General features: G+C 45.0%; 1 protein-coding gene across 1 annotated transcript in view; it reads left to right on the top strand.

Moving 5' to 3' along the window:
* Positions 1-11287, top strand: part of CERS3 (ceramide synthase 3) — a 44027-nt gene extending 32740 nt beyond the window's left edge. The window contains exon 11 of the mRNA XM_075100685.1: positions 7607-11287. Within this exon, the coding sequence (XP_074956786.1) occupies positions 7607-7738 (132 nt within the window). The 3' untranslated portion in view covers positions 7739-11287. The remainder of the gene's footprint in view (positions 1-7606) is intronic.
* Positions 11288-17713: the final 6426 nt, after the last annotated feature.

Here is a 17713-nt window from a genome sequence, read left to right as displayed (position 1 = left end):
GCATATCTTCTACTGAAGTTCAACATTATTTATGTTGCCTGGTCTGTATAGGCTGAAAAGGGAAATGTATTTTCCACTAAGATAGCCCAGGCTGAAAATATAGAACAGTTTGCTTGAATCCAAATGTGTATATTGCTTAGTCTCTCCAGGAAGGTAAAGTCTTATTAAGTCACATGTCAGCTGAGTTGAATTATTGATGTTGAATTAAACATGTTGAACTCAGAGATTCATCAACTTCATAGTATTATTTGTTAGAAAAGTACCCCCTTCTATCTATTTGGACTGACTTTTTATTATCTGTCTTGTTTATTATCTCTTTTATTTGAGTCAGTGGTTGCTGTTCTGACTAATAGCTTTCATCTTTGTACTGCGAGCTGTTTCCATATGTGCAGGTGCTGTGGAATTTATTGTCTTTACGTTGAAAAATCAAGACCTAGTCAATATGTTTGTAGATATTTAAACAAAAATATTCTTAAGGTAGAATTAAGGTATAAGATTTAGGACAGTCTGATTTTTAATGTAAGATACCCTTAAGAGTCAGGAGATTCTGACTGAAGGATAACAAAATATGTGAAGATCAAAAAAGTCTAAATTTCACCAAATCAGAAAAAACATAGTTAAAATTCCAGAATCAGCTGTGAATTGCCTTTCTATATTTGTATCTGTATCTAGTAGAAGAAATCCAGTTAACTCTGTGGACATAAATTGTGCTTAACTGAAAAGGCCCTACTTAAGGCCTTTGTGAGAGAGACCTGGCTTTCTTAGTGATGATGCAGAACGATGCAGTTGCAATCCATATATGGAAAAAATTGAAGAAATGTCTTTTGTGGCACCTGTTAATGACAATAGCAAATTCCTGTGGAAGCATGTGACGGGGCTTATCTCAGGTGCAGGGTCATTCTTTGGGTCACTCAATGAGAAACAGACTGTCGGTCAACTCCTCAATATGAGGTGTCTGTTATCTGGAGAAGGGACAGACTAAGCTGTGCTACGTCAGGTCAGCTGGGATTCTGCTGGTAGGGTTAGTTGTACTCCCAAACAGGTGCAGCGATAATAGTATGAATGTGCTCAGGGCGATGTAGCCCTTGGATCCTGTGGGGGCTGTTGCTGTCTCTGTGTGGAGTCATAGAATGGAGTGGGTTAGAAGGGACCTTTAAAGATCACCCAGTCCAACCCCCCTGGAACATCTCGCACTAGATCAGGTTGCTCAAAGCTCCGTCCAGCCTGACCTTGAGCACTTCCAATGACGGGGCACCCATACCTTCTGTGGGTATCCTGTTCCAGTGCCTCGCCACCCTCATAAAAAAGTCTTCCTTATGTCCACCCTAAATCTATGATCTTTCAGTTTAAAGCCCTTGCTCCTTGTCCTAACATATAGTATACTAGGGGGTGTGATGATCTGGATTCTGATTGGGACTGTCAGGGCAGAAGCTGGCATTCGTGTTGTGATTTATGTGTCATAACTGCAGCATTTTCTGTGGAAAAGTTACAGTGCTGGAATGTGCGGATAATGGTTAAAATAAGGGCTAGATTCAAGATTATTGAACGTGTTCAAACATCCTGGCATTTAAAGATGTAGAAATCTAGGCTTCAAGTCTTCTAATTGCACTTTAAAGGCAGTGTGTTTTAAAAAAACATGTAGTGTATAGAACTAAGAAATCTCACTTGAAATAGTGTAACTGCCCTGTGACTGTGACCTTTGCATGTATTAGTAAGAGGCAGAATCTTCCTAGAGTTAGCGCATGGCTGCTGCTGATCTTTTTCTTTTATACAATAAGAAAAAAATGAGGGCATCTGTGTACCTGATAAGGTCTTCCATGTCTAGCTCTCAATAAAGAAACAAAAGATCTAGTAAAAGGCATGGGAATTAGTCACTCCATGTTATTTATTTATAAGTCTGTGTTAATGTTTCTGTTCAGGTACACAAATCTCTTAGGAGTTGGAATTTAAGTTTTTACCCTGAGCTGATTTTAGTTTGGTGGCAGATCTTACTATGCTGAAAATTATGTAGTTCAGACAGTTTGTCAGTTGATACAAAGGGTGGCTTCAATTGTGATTCCTGCATGACTCTAACTATAGCCAGTGCTGGCTTTAAACAAAGCAAGTGAAAAGCCAGCAGAGCCTGGGGCAGTAGGCTCCGGGGGTGGCAAGGCATCTGTGGTAAAGGAGAGCTACAGCTGTGCTGGCTGTACCTCCCCGTCAGTGTCCCAGAGTGCCCAGCTTGCAGCCGCAGCAGGGATCAGGTGTGTCGGTCTGCTACAGCTGGTGGGAATGGGGACGCTGTTCAGGCTGTGCTACCGCTTTCCTAGCAGCAGCGACGGGGGGGAGTGAGCTCAGCTTCCAGGATTGAGTGTTTTTAGTTTTGTTGAGCCAGGGGCAAAATTGAAATTTGCTTATGCTGGTGAGAAACCCTGAGTCAGTGTTGGTCCCACCAGGTGAGTTAGGCCTGGTATATCTCCCGCCCCACACACGGACACAGTTATACCACTGAGAAAGAGCTTGAATGGATACGGACTGATCTTGCCTACATTTGCTTGTGGTAAGGCACAGCAAACCTGTATCATCCTCTTATGTTTTTTATCTGGTTAGCTGAAAAAGGAAACAAACGTTCCACTACCACTGTACTCCCAAACTGACGCCTTCAGTTTGTAAGGTAGATGCTGCACTATTGCCTTTATAATGCCAACTGAAGTTATTGTGTGCTGCTTAAAGTATGTGCCTTTGTCAGGGAGAACCTGGGAGAAGCTGGATTGGAAGCTCATTCATGGAAAAAACAAAAGCTGTAGCAACTGAACTTCACTGCAGAAACACCTTCTGCTCAGGGGTGTCTCAGCCAGATTCTTCTCTGTTGTCTCCGTGCTGCCTCAGTGGCTATTTCTGTGTTGGAGCACGTCGTTGCAGTAGCAGCTTACATTCTGCCGCAAGCTACGTTGACCCAATGATGCGTTTGCTAGCAAGTGCCCTTCCCCTTCTGAGAAAGCAGAAGGCACGCGGTGAAGGCTTCCTCACTGCTTATGGGATCAATCCACGTTGCTACAATATATTTTTGCCTTTTTTACGCTGCTTGGCACTACTGTTCCCTCTGCTCATACACTTTCCACTTTAACTACCCTGTAGCAGACAGGAAGCCATGGCTGCACTGCGACCTCAACACGCGCGTGGACAAAGATGCCATGTGCCCAGTAAAAAGGAGCAGGACAGAAAGGAGGTGTGTGCCCGGTCCCACTCCTCCACCAGTGAGCTTCAGGTGGTATTACCAGCACGTAGGAACAGGAAACTCACGCTTCCGTCTGTCTTCGGCACAGCCGTGTCCTTCTCCTGGTGCTGCCATCGGCTGTAGAGAGTGCAGCACCGTGAGCTTGTCAAGAGGGAAGTGGGTTTTGAGCGCTTTATTGAGAGACAAACTTGCACAATTAGGAGTAAATTATCTGTTAGTTTAGATGGAGATTTGGCCAATGTTTTTCTGCTTACAAGAGGCTGGGAAGTGGCCTATGAGGCTTGCTCATCTCTTAATTTCAAGAAGCCTTTTTGCTCGGTGAGGTCTCTTGGAAGGTCCTTTACGGTTCATGTAATAAGATGTGGTGCTAATGACTTGAATGATACATGTTCTAACAGCAGTGAAATGCAAGAAACCAAAACTACCTTAACAAATACGGTTCATTTAACTAAAAGAGGCAGACTGAGCAGCAGGTGGAAGGGTTAAACAAAAGGAAAAAAGATTATAAAAGTTTGCGGCTTTGGCTTCACTACAAATGGCTCTCTTGCAGACTTTATAGCATTAGTGTTGCTTCTCATAAACCTTGAAACCATTCATCCATTTAGAAAGATTAAATTGGTTAGTCATCCAGAACATAAAATATACACGTCCATTTTGTCTGTTACCCTAAACCGTCTGAAGTATAATAAATGCAGTTGATGCCATTAAACCAAAGCATTGAGTATTAATGACGGCCTCAGTTGTGGTATTTGGAGTTTGCCAGCTCTTGTGGTTCTGGTAGTGTATTCATCTGTTGTTGCGCAGGGACAGTAAGAGCAGAGTCTTTGAGTTGGAAAACACGACTATAATGTATGATGTGAGGGGCTCAGAAAATATTTTGGTATTAAAGCAGGGAAAGTCCTAGAAATGCTACATTTTTTTGTTAGAAGGTCAAAGTTAAGAGGCACAAACTTCACTTACGGTATCGTGATGTATTTATAATGGTCTGTGAAACAGTTTGCAAAGACAGGTTGGTTTGGTCTTCTAGTTACAGATGAAGCTATTGCTATTTCAAGTTCTGTTCTGTCACTTAAACAAGCTAGGCAAAAATGGCCAGACTCCTCTAAAGCAAGAATTTGTAGAGGCACTTGGTCAGGAAGCTGGTTCATGATTAAAAAGTTAATAAAAACTTAGATTTGATATAGCAGTTATTTGCTTGATTAATATCAGGATTCCAGAATTAAGCAAATTTGCAATGGTTACTTCAGAATACAAAGTCATTTAATTCCTGCTGCTCTGAAATACGTAAGATGTTATCTCAAATGCATGGATTTCCAACATGCTGGAGAAAGCTTTTACATGTTTTTTAATTACTACATATAGTGCCTTTAATCAGAGCATCCAGCTTGACAGCATTAAAACTGGGAAGCAAATCCTACCCGAGTTTCCAGTTCCATGCTGGAAATAGCAGCTCATTCCTATGGGAAACAGCATTCGGTGTCACCTATCGGCTATCATTCAAAGCAAAGCAGACTGACAGCTCTTCGTAAGCATATGCCTGAGTACAAGCAACTCCAGTGGCCCAGAGCGAGCTACTCAAAATTAAATACGCACTCACAAACTTTACTGACTCAAGTCTATTCACAATGAGCACAAAAGCGCTCCTCCCCATCACTCCCCACATTTGCAGCCTCAGCCCGAGGCTGCTCAGGAGGATGAGAGCACTTCCAGCGAGTCCAGCAGATTCTGTGTCAGACACTGTACTTGGGTTTAGTTTGCCTTTTTTTTTTTCTGAAACATCTCTGATGGCAAAAAAAGTAACAAGCCCCCCCCCGCCCCCATCGATATTTGTCTTTTACTCCAAATACAAATCACAAAACTACCAGGAGCAAGAGAGGTGATCTGAGAGAGGCAGAACCTCATAAATTGTTTGTGGGAAAGGCTGTCTTTCCCTTTCTCTAACTGATGGCATGCCAAGTTTATTTTACAGTAAGATTTGTTTGTTTTGATACCCTTTGTATGTTGTTAGGGAAAAGGCAAAAGAAAATCTCCAAGTAGTTTATAGTTTCTGATGAGACAGGGTTTAGGCTTCAGTTTTCTTTCTAGTCCTATACATTTTACTGGAAGTGTAATATCTAAAGGGATATGAGATTGCAGCTGGATGAGTTATCACTGAGCTGTCATTTATTTTCTCTGTATGAATTTGGTGCTTAAGAAAAACCTCAGACCAGCAGGCTAAGAAAGTGAAATTGTTAGTTCAGTCTGAGAGCAGATACAGGATGGGCAGGAACAATGCTGGTTCCTTCTTTCTGCATCTCATCTCTGACCTTGGCACGTCGCTCCAGGAGCAGGAAGAATGTGCAGCCTCTTCTTGTTTCATTTTGGTCCAGACAGATGACAAGGAGAACAAATTTATCCACGATGGAGCGGTCCCCAGTGTGGCTGTACAGGCAGCAGATTACCTGCGTGAGGGCTAACGTGCCCACCAGCTCCAGCGCGCAGCACTGCAGGCAATGTACTCTGTTATGAAGAGAAGCCTCAGGTCTCCCTCAGCAGACGGTCCTGCAGGCCAGACGCCCCTGCATCACAAAAAGACCCCATGATGCCTCAGTCATCAACCCTTGAACATTGATATCACCATCTGTTAAATTTTGTGAATTCCCATAAACAAACTAGTTACCCTGGAGCTAATGGGTAAATCATCAGCCATGGTGTGAGGATCTAGGTTTTTATCCTCAGCTATGGGGAAACTCCTGGTTTTAAGCGAGAGGTGGTCTATTAAATAACGAGATGCTGGAGAGGGAATGACTCTTGCCCATCTCTTCCAACACAAGAGCTAGAGAGTATCAGGTGAGTCTGTCAGGTGGTATCAGGTCTACCAGGCACCTTCCAAGTAACTGGAAGAGAGCCAGTGGTGGCTGCTGATCATGCTGGAGGTAGAAAAAAAATTCTTAGCTACCTGCTTTGATCTCATTTCCATTCTCAGCCACCACTTAGGCAGAAGGAAGTGTTCACTTGGTTTGAAGCATCTTTAACTAGAGCGTCCTACCCTGAGCCTGCAGAGCAGGTCATCAGTTGGTATGGGAAGCCCTTCCAGGGAGGCAGGTGCAGCTCTCATAAGCTTGTTGCACTGAAAGGGAAATAGGTGTTTGGTTTTAATGTCAAAGCCTCGATTGTTTGAACCAAACTTCTGGATGCGTTGTAGGGTCCTAGGTTATGGCAGGAGTTGTGAAATAAGAGACTAAAGATATATTTTATGTGACAAATAGCACAGAATTGTCTTACCTCTCCCTAACCTTTGCTGTGAAACACTGGGTAGACACAATGCCTTTTCTCTGTGTGGTGGAAATGTTCATTAGCAAGTGCCATGTTTGACTGTCTGGGGATGAAGCATGGCTGCCAAGCGTTAGAAGCTGTTCCTGGAGAGCTGGAAAGGGATTTTTGTAAGGGCAGACTGTCTCGCTGACCCCCTTTCATCCCTGCTAATGCAGCAGCCACCCCCTCCTCCCTGGCAATTCCCTTAGCAGGATGATATACCCAAAATGTATACGATAGCTGGATAGGCATGGCCTCCCCTTTGCAAGTGTTGATGTGATGTGTTCACCATCAAGCAGGGAAGAATATTTTAGGGTCAGTAAGTCTCTTTAAGCAAAGTTAATACTAGGAGATGCTGGCACAACTAGTCACTGTTTAGTTTACACCTGTCAGAAGCAGGCAGCCTCTCAACTCCTCTGTTTGGGCGAGCGTATTCATCATATTTAGCTTTTATACAATATTCTTTTCATCTTCCCTGCACTTCATGATTGTTAATTAATCCCACAGCACCCAGGGATTTCTAGTAATGCTTTACAAGGGAAAGCAGAAACAAGCATGAAGAGGTCAAATGACTGGGCCAAGTTCATGGAAGAAATTTTTTCTAAAGAACATTGGGTTCTGCAAGATTAAAGTGTTGTTGACTGGCCTGTTCTTGGATGTCAGCCTCCGTTTTGGGGGGAGGGAGTGCTGCTGGGGGGCAGTTTTGATATTGTCTAGTGTATTTAGAGCTTCCCTTTCATTTGTTCCCTTTAGCACTTTTTTTTTTTCTTTGCTGAGGCAAACAGAGGACAGAGGAGTTTTGTCTTCAGAGGATGATGGGGAATTTCCAAGGGAGAATGTCTCATGTTCTGGAACTTTTATGCACCATCTTTTCATTTTGCAATTACAAATGGGGGCACCTGACTAAATTAATTGGTTATTTTTCAAAGTCATGGCAAAGGTCCAGATATCCAGTTCACTTTAAAAATAAGACTTGCTTGTCTGGCACCCGTAGGCCTTTTTGAAAGGTCTGTACTGATAATAGCAATCCTCTAACTTATCTGACAGTAAATACTGCAAGTATAGAATATGCTCACAGTACTTTCTTCTCCCCAGGACTTGAAGGATGACCGGAGCGATGAAGAGGAGGAAGATTCTGTTACAGATAATGAAGAGGAGTACACAAAGAATGGCAACAAGAATGGCTGCAGGTCATGCAAACATCTCCTAAACAGCAGTCACCACTAACCCCCTCCTGCCTCACCTCCTGCAGCGATTTCTGCTCTGTTTTCAACCCAACCTACAGGATAGAATTGAAGTCAAAAGGCTTATGAGAGACTGTGGTTGATTTATTGTTGGCTACTGGACCTGGAAAAAAGCCCAGTTTAGAGGGGAGGGAAAAATGGCTTAGCATGACAAAATGTATTCATGACCCACTTTCTGAATCGTTCCAAAGTGTTTGGAAAGACGTTTGGGTGCGCTGACTGACGGTGCTCAACCAGGTCAGAGCTCAAGTGTGTCAGATCACTTAGTGTCCCATTGATTCTAATGTTTTTCAGTCTGATATAAGATATATTTCACCAAGCAGTTTACTTCACAGATGTTTTGTGGTAGGTAGGTAGTGTGAACTCCATCAGGAACCAAGAATACTCAGTGTGGGAAAAATTTGACAGTGGTGTACAATGACTGGCATTTTAGTCTTGACTCTTCAGTTTAAACCTTCATCAAAATGGCTATTTTTTGTGAGTTAGATTTCATTTCCTGCTGGCCAGTGGAAGATAGCACAGAGGAAGTCAAACTACTCGCCTGTGAAGGGCTGGCTTCACTGCAGAAATAGTCTTTCTCCAAAATATGCTGTATGGTAGATAGCTCAAATATTGTGTTCTGAGGTTCACCTGTCAAGGACATCGCTGTTAAAAGAGCAAAACTCAGCCCCGATTCTCCACTGGGCTCCAGATTTCACAAATGTCTTTCAGTCATTTTGGCCCAGTCTCAGACGGAAGGTGCAACAGGGAGGGAAGATAGTGAACAAAAGTTGGGTCTTCTCACAGGTTTTTTTGCACTTATCTGTCTTTAAAACTGCTGAACACCCCCTGCTCCTGACACATCTACAGCCCAGATTTCTTTTTTTAATCTCACCCATTCCCTTCTCGTGAGCTTGTCTCGCACAGCGGCATTGGATGACCGTCTTCTCGGGAGTGAGTCTGCTAAATTCTGTTTTGTGGTTCCTGTGTGTTCGCTGCATGCTTCTGGTCCCTGGGGGAGCGTGGGGCTGGCAAGGAATGTCACACGGTCAGTGCTGTCTTCATTTGATATCAGGATCTGTATTTCTATCTCTGCTCTTTTTGAAAATCAGGAATCACATCGGTTAGAGCCGGACTGGGATGTGAGTACGTGCCTTAGGCCACTGACCGTTGTTTATGCCATAAGAAGTGGAGGAACAGCGGATGTTTTACCAGCTCCTTTTATCAAAAGTGCCTCTATCTTAAGTTTGCACTTTTGTTCTAACGCTAGTGCAGAGTGCAACAGCATTTTCAGTCCTGGGGCTTTCCAAGGAGAGCCTGGGCCTTTTAAACAGGGTGGTACCAGGCTCCTTTCCAGATGCGTTTAGCTTGCAAGGTTGTAAATGATTCATTTGAGTTTGAGAGGTGAGAGGCTCTCCGTGGGGTTCTACAGTAGCTGAGATCATCAGGTGAACTAAATCCAGTAGTTTCCTAGAGACCAGGGGGACCACTGCTAAAACAGCCTCAGTGCAGAGCTCTGGGTTTAGAAAGGCTCTTTTCCCCTTAAGGCTGCTCAGGCAGGAACTCAGTGACCTACGGGAAGCCCTATATGACTGACTTGTTTTCTCAAGATTTCCTTGGCAAAGGGGGATGTAATTCAGTGACTGAAGCATTTGAAAGAATGGGAAATGTTTGGGATCTCAGATATGAAGAAAGAAGGGTTTTCTGCACAGTTACAAGAAGTTGTAGGAGTACTTTGTTACAGATGCTGGTAGCGTGACAATATCTACATATGGTTTGTTGAACTAGGCTGTGTTTAATTATTTACTTATATTTGGGGTCATGTAATACCCCAAATGTTAGTGTTTTACCACCAAGAGGATGACACTGAGAAAGGAGCATGGCCTACAGCTGCTGAGAGGGGTGGAAAACGTGCAGTGTCGGGACAGGACTTCCGAACCCGCGGTTGTAGTTCAGCAGTGCCGCTCGGGCTGAATTCCCTCAGTAGTTGCTGTACAGCAGTGTGTTTCCTTACACAGCGGTAGAGAATACGTTAAATACTGCAGCATGGATTTATTGGAAACGTAAGTACTTATTACATCAACGAAAGCAAGTGGTGCGTTTGGCAGGGTCACAGTTGCTTATCGGGATCTGTTTATTGCCTACACGAAACGAACTGGCCTTGCCTAACAAAATGTAGAAACGGGACGGTTTGGAGGCCTTACGCTCCCTTTCAAAGCAGCGGAGGCAATGATGCTTTCTACAGGACATAACGGGGCCCTGGGAGGCGGCCAGGGTATTATCATTTGGTTGTGGTGCCAGAAAGCTTTCCTGCTATGACTAGGAAAGGAATTCAGGAAAGGAAACGACGAGGAATGATGTTGTCACAGGAGCAGGCCTCTGAACAACTACTGAGTTTTAAACTGGAATTTATAGTCTCCTTGAGGCCAAGTCTTGCCCTTCCTACTCGGACAAGTCTCCCACTGAAGCCAATTAACTCTACTGGAGTTTTGCCTAGGAAAAAGTTTGGATTGCAGTTTTCCAACCTAATTACGAGATCTGTTGTTTTAAATTGATGTGAAACTGGGGTCTTAAAGGAAGAGTAAAAGGAAGATGAATACATTAAAACATAAAATATTGAGGCAAATTTTGGGTGAGTGCAGAAGACTATGGAAGAAAATAATGTCCCAAAGGTGGAGACTAAGTATTAAGCACAGTCAACAACCGAATAACTACATCACATCGCAGTTTGGGGTGTGGAAGGAGGGAAGGCAGGCCCTTCCAGGGAGTCACTGCCATGGCCAACCAAAGTGATGAGACCTAAAAATTCTGAATGTAAACCACTAGGGACTGGCGATAAATACCCCCAGCATAGAAGGAAGCGGGAACAGGTTGTCACAGTGGGACTGGATGCATGTCCTGTGTTAGCATCAGATTTGTCATTTCTGAGGTTACAGGTGTCTCATTTTCCATTCTTTACTGGTAGAAACAAGAAGCTGAGATCATGGGGAGCGCAACTTATCCTGAAGAAATTAATGTCATGCTGCTTCAAGACTTTCAGTCTATTCAATGCCCTTAACGTGTTTTTTTTAATGTTATCATGAAAAGAGTCTCAAATTGCAAGTGCAGAACAACTGCAGGTAATGTACGTGAGCACAGACGACAGACTCTAAGGCGTTATTTTGACGAATGCACAAAATGGGTCCTGGTTTAACGCTCGGACACCGTGCGTCTGGCTTTGCTATGTCGCTTTGACCATGCCAAAAGATCTGTGAGATAGAATTATAGAATGAAAATGAAGTCTTAGTCCATTAGAATCAGCGGAAACTCTTGCGTCCCATATAATTAATCTGAATTTTGTTCAGGTCCTCCTATCTGCTTATACTGTTCTGCCTGTGAGCTTGTTTACTGCATAGACTTACCAGTCTACTCTGGGTTTGATTTACAGATCCTCTTTATTCCACAGAACTCATTTTGTCAGTGTGTATCATTCAGTATAATTATCTTTTTTGGTTCTTAATGCCGCTGAATTTGTCTGGTCAGTTAGGCCGCACACTATAAATAAATATTTTTTAAAAACAGGTGTCTAGGTAAGGATTTCCTTGTTTTCCCTGCCTTGCAGTGTCTTCCCCTCCACTTTCCATTCCCTCCCAACTTTCCAGTAAGGGCCCATTCAGGAACTAATTCCTTACTCTTCCAGGATTTTCCCTTGTCTGGAAAAGCCTGGATGACTCACCCCCTTCTTAAGAGGTAACAGCGATGGCTGCAAATGAACTTCTCTTTTTCCCCTGGACAATTCATGAATGGAGAGGAACCAAAATTAACAGAAGTATCATCCATTGTTTGTGTTATTCAAGATTTATGCTTTGACTGAAGTACTTGAAAATGGTCCTGCGTACGCTAGGAACTACTCGCTGTAGAATGCCAACACGTTCTGGTACCTTTACTCGGTTGGTTTTTATTGTGCCTTTTAGGGCTGCTTATAGAGTTATGGGTATCGGGGGAATATTAGAATAATATGAAATACAGAGATAATTCTTTTTTTATGTTCATACATAGTCTGAGGTGCCATCGCCCAGTTAGATTGCCGTGGGATTACTACTAAATGTCTCATCATAAGCACACTTGAGACAGCTCGGATGTGGCTCTTAAGCTGGTAAAAGCAAGAAAGCTCTACTGAAAACAAGGGAGCTCTGCAGAGTTGTATCAGCTGCAAAGCTGTTCCATGTTCCTTATTCTTTCCATTTCTGCCTCCCTAGTCGGGAAGAGCACAGAGGCTCCGAATCTTCCCATGGGCAAACAAACATACTGGAAGGTGTTTCAGCCCAAATAATGAACTGTAGCAGAATTCCTTGGTTTTATTATAGGAATTCTTTTTTTTTAAGCTTATGAGTAAGAATAAAGTAGATGGAAAACAAATCGAACAGGGATATGAGAGTTTTGGCTACAAACAACTTGCAAACTGTGAAGAAAAAAAAATCTTGCTGATTTAGAAAGAAAAACACCATCTCTGCAGGCGCTTCCCCCAGCTGTGGGTTTGAAGAACAGCAGATCATCAGTGGGCAGAAATGAAAGTCCATGCTGAGAATAAGAACATAGCCTGGTTGTGAAAATGCCATAGAGCGGGTTTGGTGGCTCTTAGCTGCTGGGGAGCCGTTCTGTATGGAGCAGAAAATCAACCAAGAACGTACCTGTGAGCTGATTTCATTGGTCGTGTTCAAAATCACTGAAAATGTCTGTTCCCATTTCCCAGTCAGTTTTGTGGGCTCTCTCCAGCTCGGTCTGTGCCACATGCAGCCAGGGTTCTGTTCCTTGCCTATAGAGTTTGAGTTTTGGCTGCCCAGGGTGCGGACCTTGAGGAGGATGAACACTGGGGACTTGTGGAAGGTCGCACAGGACATCCGTATTCCCACTGAGAATGTGATTTCTGCTTGAGAAATTTATGAAATCTACCTGATGCCCATGCTTTAGAGACAGAGAGTAACTGATGTATGTCAGACAGCAAGGGGGCATTGTGAGTGACCAGCATCACGGAGAGGGAGCTGACCTTTCCTGAGCAGTTTCACGAATCATAAGAAGACAAGTCAGCAGAGGGCTTGGCCAACTCATTGCACAGGTTTTTTTATGGACATATGTGTGAAAGGCTCATTTACAGGCTGCTTTCTCCAGCTCTTTAGTGGGGAACGTTTTCTTGCGCTGTGTCCACATTTCTGCATGATGTTACTTGGTTTATAGAAGTTGCAAAATAAGGTCAGAGCAGTCATTGCTCACTCCAAGAGTAGCCAGCACCAAAAGCTTGAGAGGTGGACACCAAACCAGCAGCCCAGGGTAATCCCTCTCCCACTCCGATATGACGCAGAGGTAGGTTCGTGTCTGAAACACGCTTTGGGGGAGGAAGGGTGTTCCCACGAACAGTTGCAGCTCCAGATGTTCTTGCCACTCGTGTACAGCAACCAGCTGCTCTGTGCTGCTGGGGTTGGGCACACCTTGAGTGAGGAACTTAGTTCAACCTTCGGTTCATTTCTTTGAATTCCCGTTGCCCAGCTCGTGTTTGCCATCCTGCCACTCAGGTTTTTGCTCGCCTGCATTGCTACTTAACCTCATCAGCAGAGGGTTCTCCATGCCCCACCTCTGTTCCGACCTGTAGAAGCAGCAGCGTTTGCACGTACTGCTAAGGGAGCACGCTGACCTACTGAAGCGTGAGCCATTTGGTGTATCACACAGGAAAGGGGAAACTTCACAAAGTACTGGAACATAATGGGGAAAGAGGAAATAATTGGCCAGAAAACTAGGACTTCTGCCAGAAAAAAAATAGTTTCACTTTCTGTCCTGTCATCCACATGTATTAAGATCTTAGGCAGCAGAAAGAAGGTAAAGCCCTGGCATTAATCCCTTGTCAAAGAATGGGATTCCCAGTCAAGAAACTGGAGCTGATCAAAGCAATGTAATCTTCACCCTAACTGACTACAGAGACGTTCAAGTAGGGCTCTGAGAGTTTATTTAACTGAAGTACCCTCTGTGGGATTTCTTCAAGTTTCTAGCGTAATAGAAGACAAGACTGAAGGCACAGGTCTAAACTTCAACATACAACTCCGCAAATACAAAGTCATAACAACCCATGTAGGATAATGTTGTTGATGTTCCAACAGTCCGAAGATTTATGAAAATATCTTCTATTTACTCAGCTGGAAAGAGCCCTGTTCTTCTGGAGTTCTGTTACCCCATAAAGCATTCAGAGGAGACCCCATAATCATTTCAAAGTCAGAAACATTAAGTGGAATAACAAGTATAAACCCTATCCAGAGTGACTTTGAAGTGCAAGAAGCATGTCCTTGTAGCCATAGAATATTACTCTGCTTTGAGCCAGGGTGGGAACAAACAGCTCCCATGCAGTTGGTTCAGGTGCTGAAAAGGCCATACTTTTTCCTACCACAAAAGAAGCTGGTCTAAAAATGTTAAAGTTGAACAGTGACAGGAATTATTAAATTGCCACTGAAATTCACAGGAGCTTTTCCCATGATGCTGATAGGAACTGGATTCAGACACCAAGCGACCAGATAAAATGATAAAGGCAACATGGCACTGTGTTTTCCAGCCATCAAGAGCTGGGCACAGCCCCAGTGTTTCCTCCTCCTGTATACCAGGGCAAAATGCTTCCCAGAAAACGAGACTTTCTGTCTGCAGGACACTCACATGAATACAGTTCTGCCTTTGCCTCTGCCCAAACTGGGCACGTGTCTCTTGAAAGACATCCCAGGGAAAGCAGCCCCTCCCCTTTCAAGCCAGAAACTTCACTTTCAGCAATGAGTCTGCCTCCTGCGCTGCTCAAAATCTCAGCAAAGACTGGGCTCCTGATGCTAAAGCCTGAGATCCAAGGCTAAATTTACCAGGAGGAGGCAACTGACGAGCTGTGGTTATCACAACCACCTTAGCGTGTGAGAGCGCTGCTGAGCTAAAGGAGAAAAGGGAGCAGAGAGAAACTGGAGCAAAACGGCTGGGGCAAGCAACCATTTAAACACAGAACTGACATCACCAAGAATCATAAAGCAAAGCAGTTACAAGGCTAGGAAGAAAAAAAAAAGCCCCAAGAGAGTAAGGAGGAGGAAAAAGACAGTAGTTCAGTAATACTGGGGATCAGCCCTTTCCAAGCAGCAGAAGCCAGCTTTGCCTGGACTCTGAGATTAACTCTGTAGCCAGGACAACTCCTTTTCCCTGAGCACCAGCGGTTTCGGACTGAGCCCAGCCGATGAGTTCCTAAGGCAGGAGCAAAGGCAGCAGGATCTGGGAAACACTCCTTTAGAAAGTTCCCAGTATGTGAGTGAGGGGGCAGGGAGGGAGTCAGCTGGGGCTGGGCCAGGGTAGCCACAAGGCAGAGGCCAGCAGCCCTGCAGCTGTGGCAACAGCCCCATGGTTCACCTCTGTTTGCTGGACAAGCCTGACTCCCCACTGAATCTCAGCATTGGTTTTGTGCTTTTCCTGGCTGACTGAGGCTCCTGAGAGTCCTCGAAGAGCTCCTAGAAGATTTGTGTGCTTGCTTGCTGCAACAAAGAGCAGAAGAAAGCTGCTAAAAGGCCTTTCCAGTGCTTGCCTGTATGGGCAGGTTTTGTGGTTATGTCCTGTGCTGCATACAATGCCGGAGAAGCCCTAGTATTTCAGAAGTATCTGTGGGAAGCAGGAGCTAAATCTTATCAGGTTGTGCTAAATCTTATCAGGCTGTGCAAATCCTACCTAGTTCCTTTGCTATTTTAAAGGAGGAATTATTCAGCAACCAAAGAATGTTTCATACATCTCCCTATTGCAAAGGCTAGTGAGGTCAGGTGGCAGTTGCATGTTTGGAGCTTTTTTTGACCCCTTCTAATCTTTTGGATCCTGAAAGGATAGCACTTAAGCAGAGAACACGACACTGTAGCAATAGCCCTTTTGCCTGAAGTGAGGGCTATTCTAGAGCCCATGCTGTACTGCAACGCATGCACGCATTTATTGAACTTGGAAATTGCCCCACACACCCACTTCTGTGCTGCTTTGAGTTTTCTCTCCTGCACCCAGTTGTGATTCTGTTCTGGCATAAAATCAGGCAAGAGGGAAGCCGGCATGCCTACCCCTTCCCCTGCTCTGGCGCACGTGGCCGACATGACGGAGGCTAAACCAGCACCACCACGTCCCTACGCTGTGGATTGCAAACATGGCTGCTCCATCTCTTGTGGGCAATGATTTATTTTTTTTTAAACATTTAGGGATTTATCCAACGCAAACGTTGGAGTTCAGCCATGGCTTGTGACGTTAGCCTCATGCCTGATGGACGCAGGATCCCAGCAGCTCCACAAGGCAGTGGAGCGGCCACCCTGCAGCTGAGCACCCTCCTTCTGGGCCACGGAAGGGCCACACTTCTTTCACTGAATGTCAGTGAGAGCAAGACAAATTCCTGCTAACAGACTGTTGAGACCAGAGAAACCTCTATATTTCTTCATTTTACACATCAGAGAGGATTTTAGTGCCTGCCAAGGGAACAGATGCTCCTCTGTCCTCTTCCATGATACAACCGTAGGTGCCAGTGCGAAACGCGCAGCAAATAGTGCTGCTGGTCTCCGGGCCAAGGCAGCCGGTGCCGGGCATGGAGGAAATGTCTCACGTCTGGGAAGTAAACATACTCGGGCCTTCCCCCCGGTTCTGGCTGAGAGGTCCCTTGGGAAGGCCCAGAGCAGCACTGCTGGTCTGTGCGTGCTGCATGCAGCGGTGAGAAAGCTCCGGCACCTGTGCCATGAGCAACCGCGTGTACCGGTTACCTGGTTATTGCTGCAGGGGCCCACGAGGTGGCAATAGCAGGACACTGCTCCCCGCTCGGACACGGCTCCCAAGTAGTATTTTTGTCCATCTTTTTGCCCTTTAAAAACAAAGAGAGTCTACTGAAAATTGGGGTGCAAAAGTGTTTCTTGCAACTGGTTGTTTCCACTTGGTGGGTCTCTAACAGCGAAACGAGTGTCTGGTACATCGCCAGTGAAAAAGCTACAAATTTTGCTGAGAGCGAATGTTTGGCACCAGCCCAGAGGACCCATGTGTCGGTGTCCTGAGGGCTGGCATCTCGCTGGATGTCACCAGCGACCCTGTCCCCGGAGGTGCAGCACTCTCCTGCTGACTCCCCTGGTGCCAGAGCTGTACCTGCCACGTCTGGGGCAAGGGCTGGGGAAGAAAGGATGTTAAATCTTCTCTGCTTTACTGCTTGTACTTTTTTGTATTGTCTATTTACACTATGTATTTGTCAAGCCACAGAATCTGCAGGTGCTAGTAAGTGAAGCCCCATTCTCATCTGGATCTTTAATGTCTGTAATGCAACTAAGGATGATAAAACTGTCAGAATAATGAGGGTTACACTGCCCTTCCACCATAGGAGACACACTCTCCACCCCAAGCATAGGAGGTGCTCTGTGTTTTGCACTATTGCCAACAATAAAGCAAAGCTCTAAGGGTAGAAGGGTTTGGGCCAGGCTCGGTGTGTGCATGTGCAAGGGAGGGAGCAGTGGGATGGCACCTTCCAAACACAAAAGGAGGTGGAGGCTGAGGAACAGCTGCATCTTGAATCCCTTAAATTCAACGGGGGCTGAGTATTACAGCCAGATCAACCCAAGGCTTTAGGAATGCAAAAAAGTGACTTTGGGTAAGAAAACAAACTGTGGCCACAAATGAGGAGGGCACCCTGCCCCATGCACTAACCCCAGCGGTGCTCAGCCTGCCTGGTGCTGTTATCAAGACAGGATGGGAGCCTTCTGAGGGCAGCTGGTCCCCAGAACACAGTCCATCACCTTACTGCTGAGTAGATCAATCAGAGGGGGGGAACACCTGCGTTTGTGGGCTGAGGGCTGTGAACAGCCTTCAGCTGGCAACATTCAACAGAAAACATCACCTGGCAGCATCCCCACACCAACAACTTTTACAAGGGCAGAAGGATGAATCAACTGTGTGCTGGCTGGGTGCCAGAGAAGGCAAGGTACAAGACAAACTGCTC

Source organism: Phalacrocorax aristotelis, chromosome 7, assembly GCF_949628215.1.
Source record: "Phalacrocorax aristotelis chromosome 7, bGulAri2.1, whole genome shotgun sequence".
In the NCBI taxonomy this organism is placed as follows: Eukaryota; Metazoa; Chordata; class Aves; order Suliformes; family Phalacrocoracidae; genus Phalacrocorax; species Phalacrocorax aristotelis.
The sequence above is the reverse complement of the archived record's forward strand: the minus strand, read 5'-3'. Positions and strand labels throughout refer to the sequence as shown.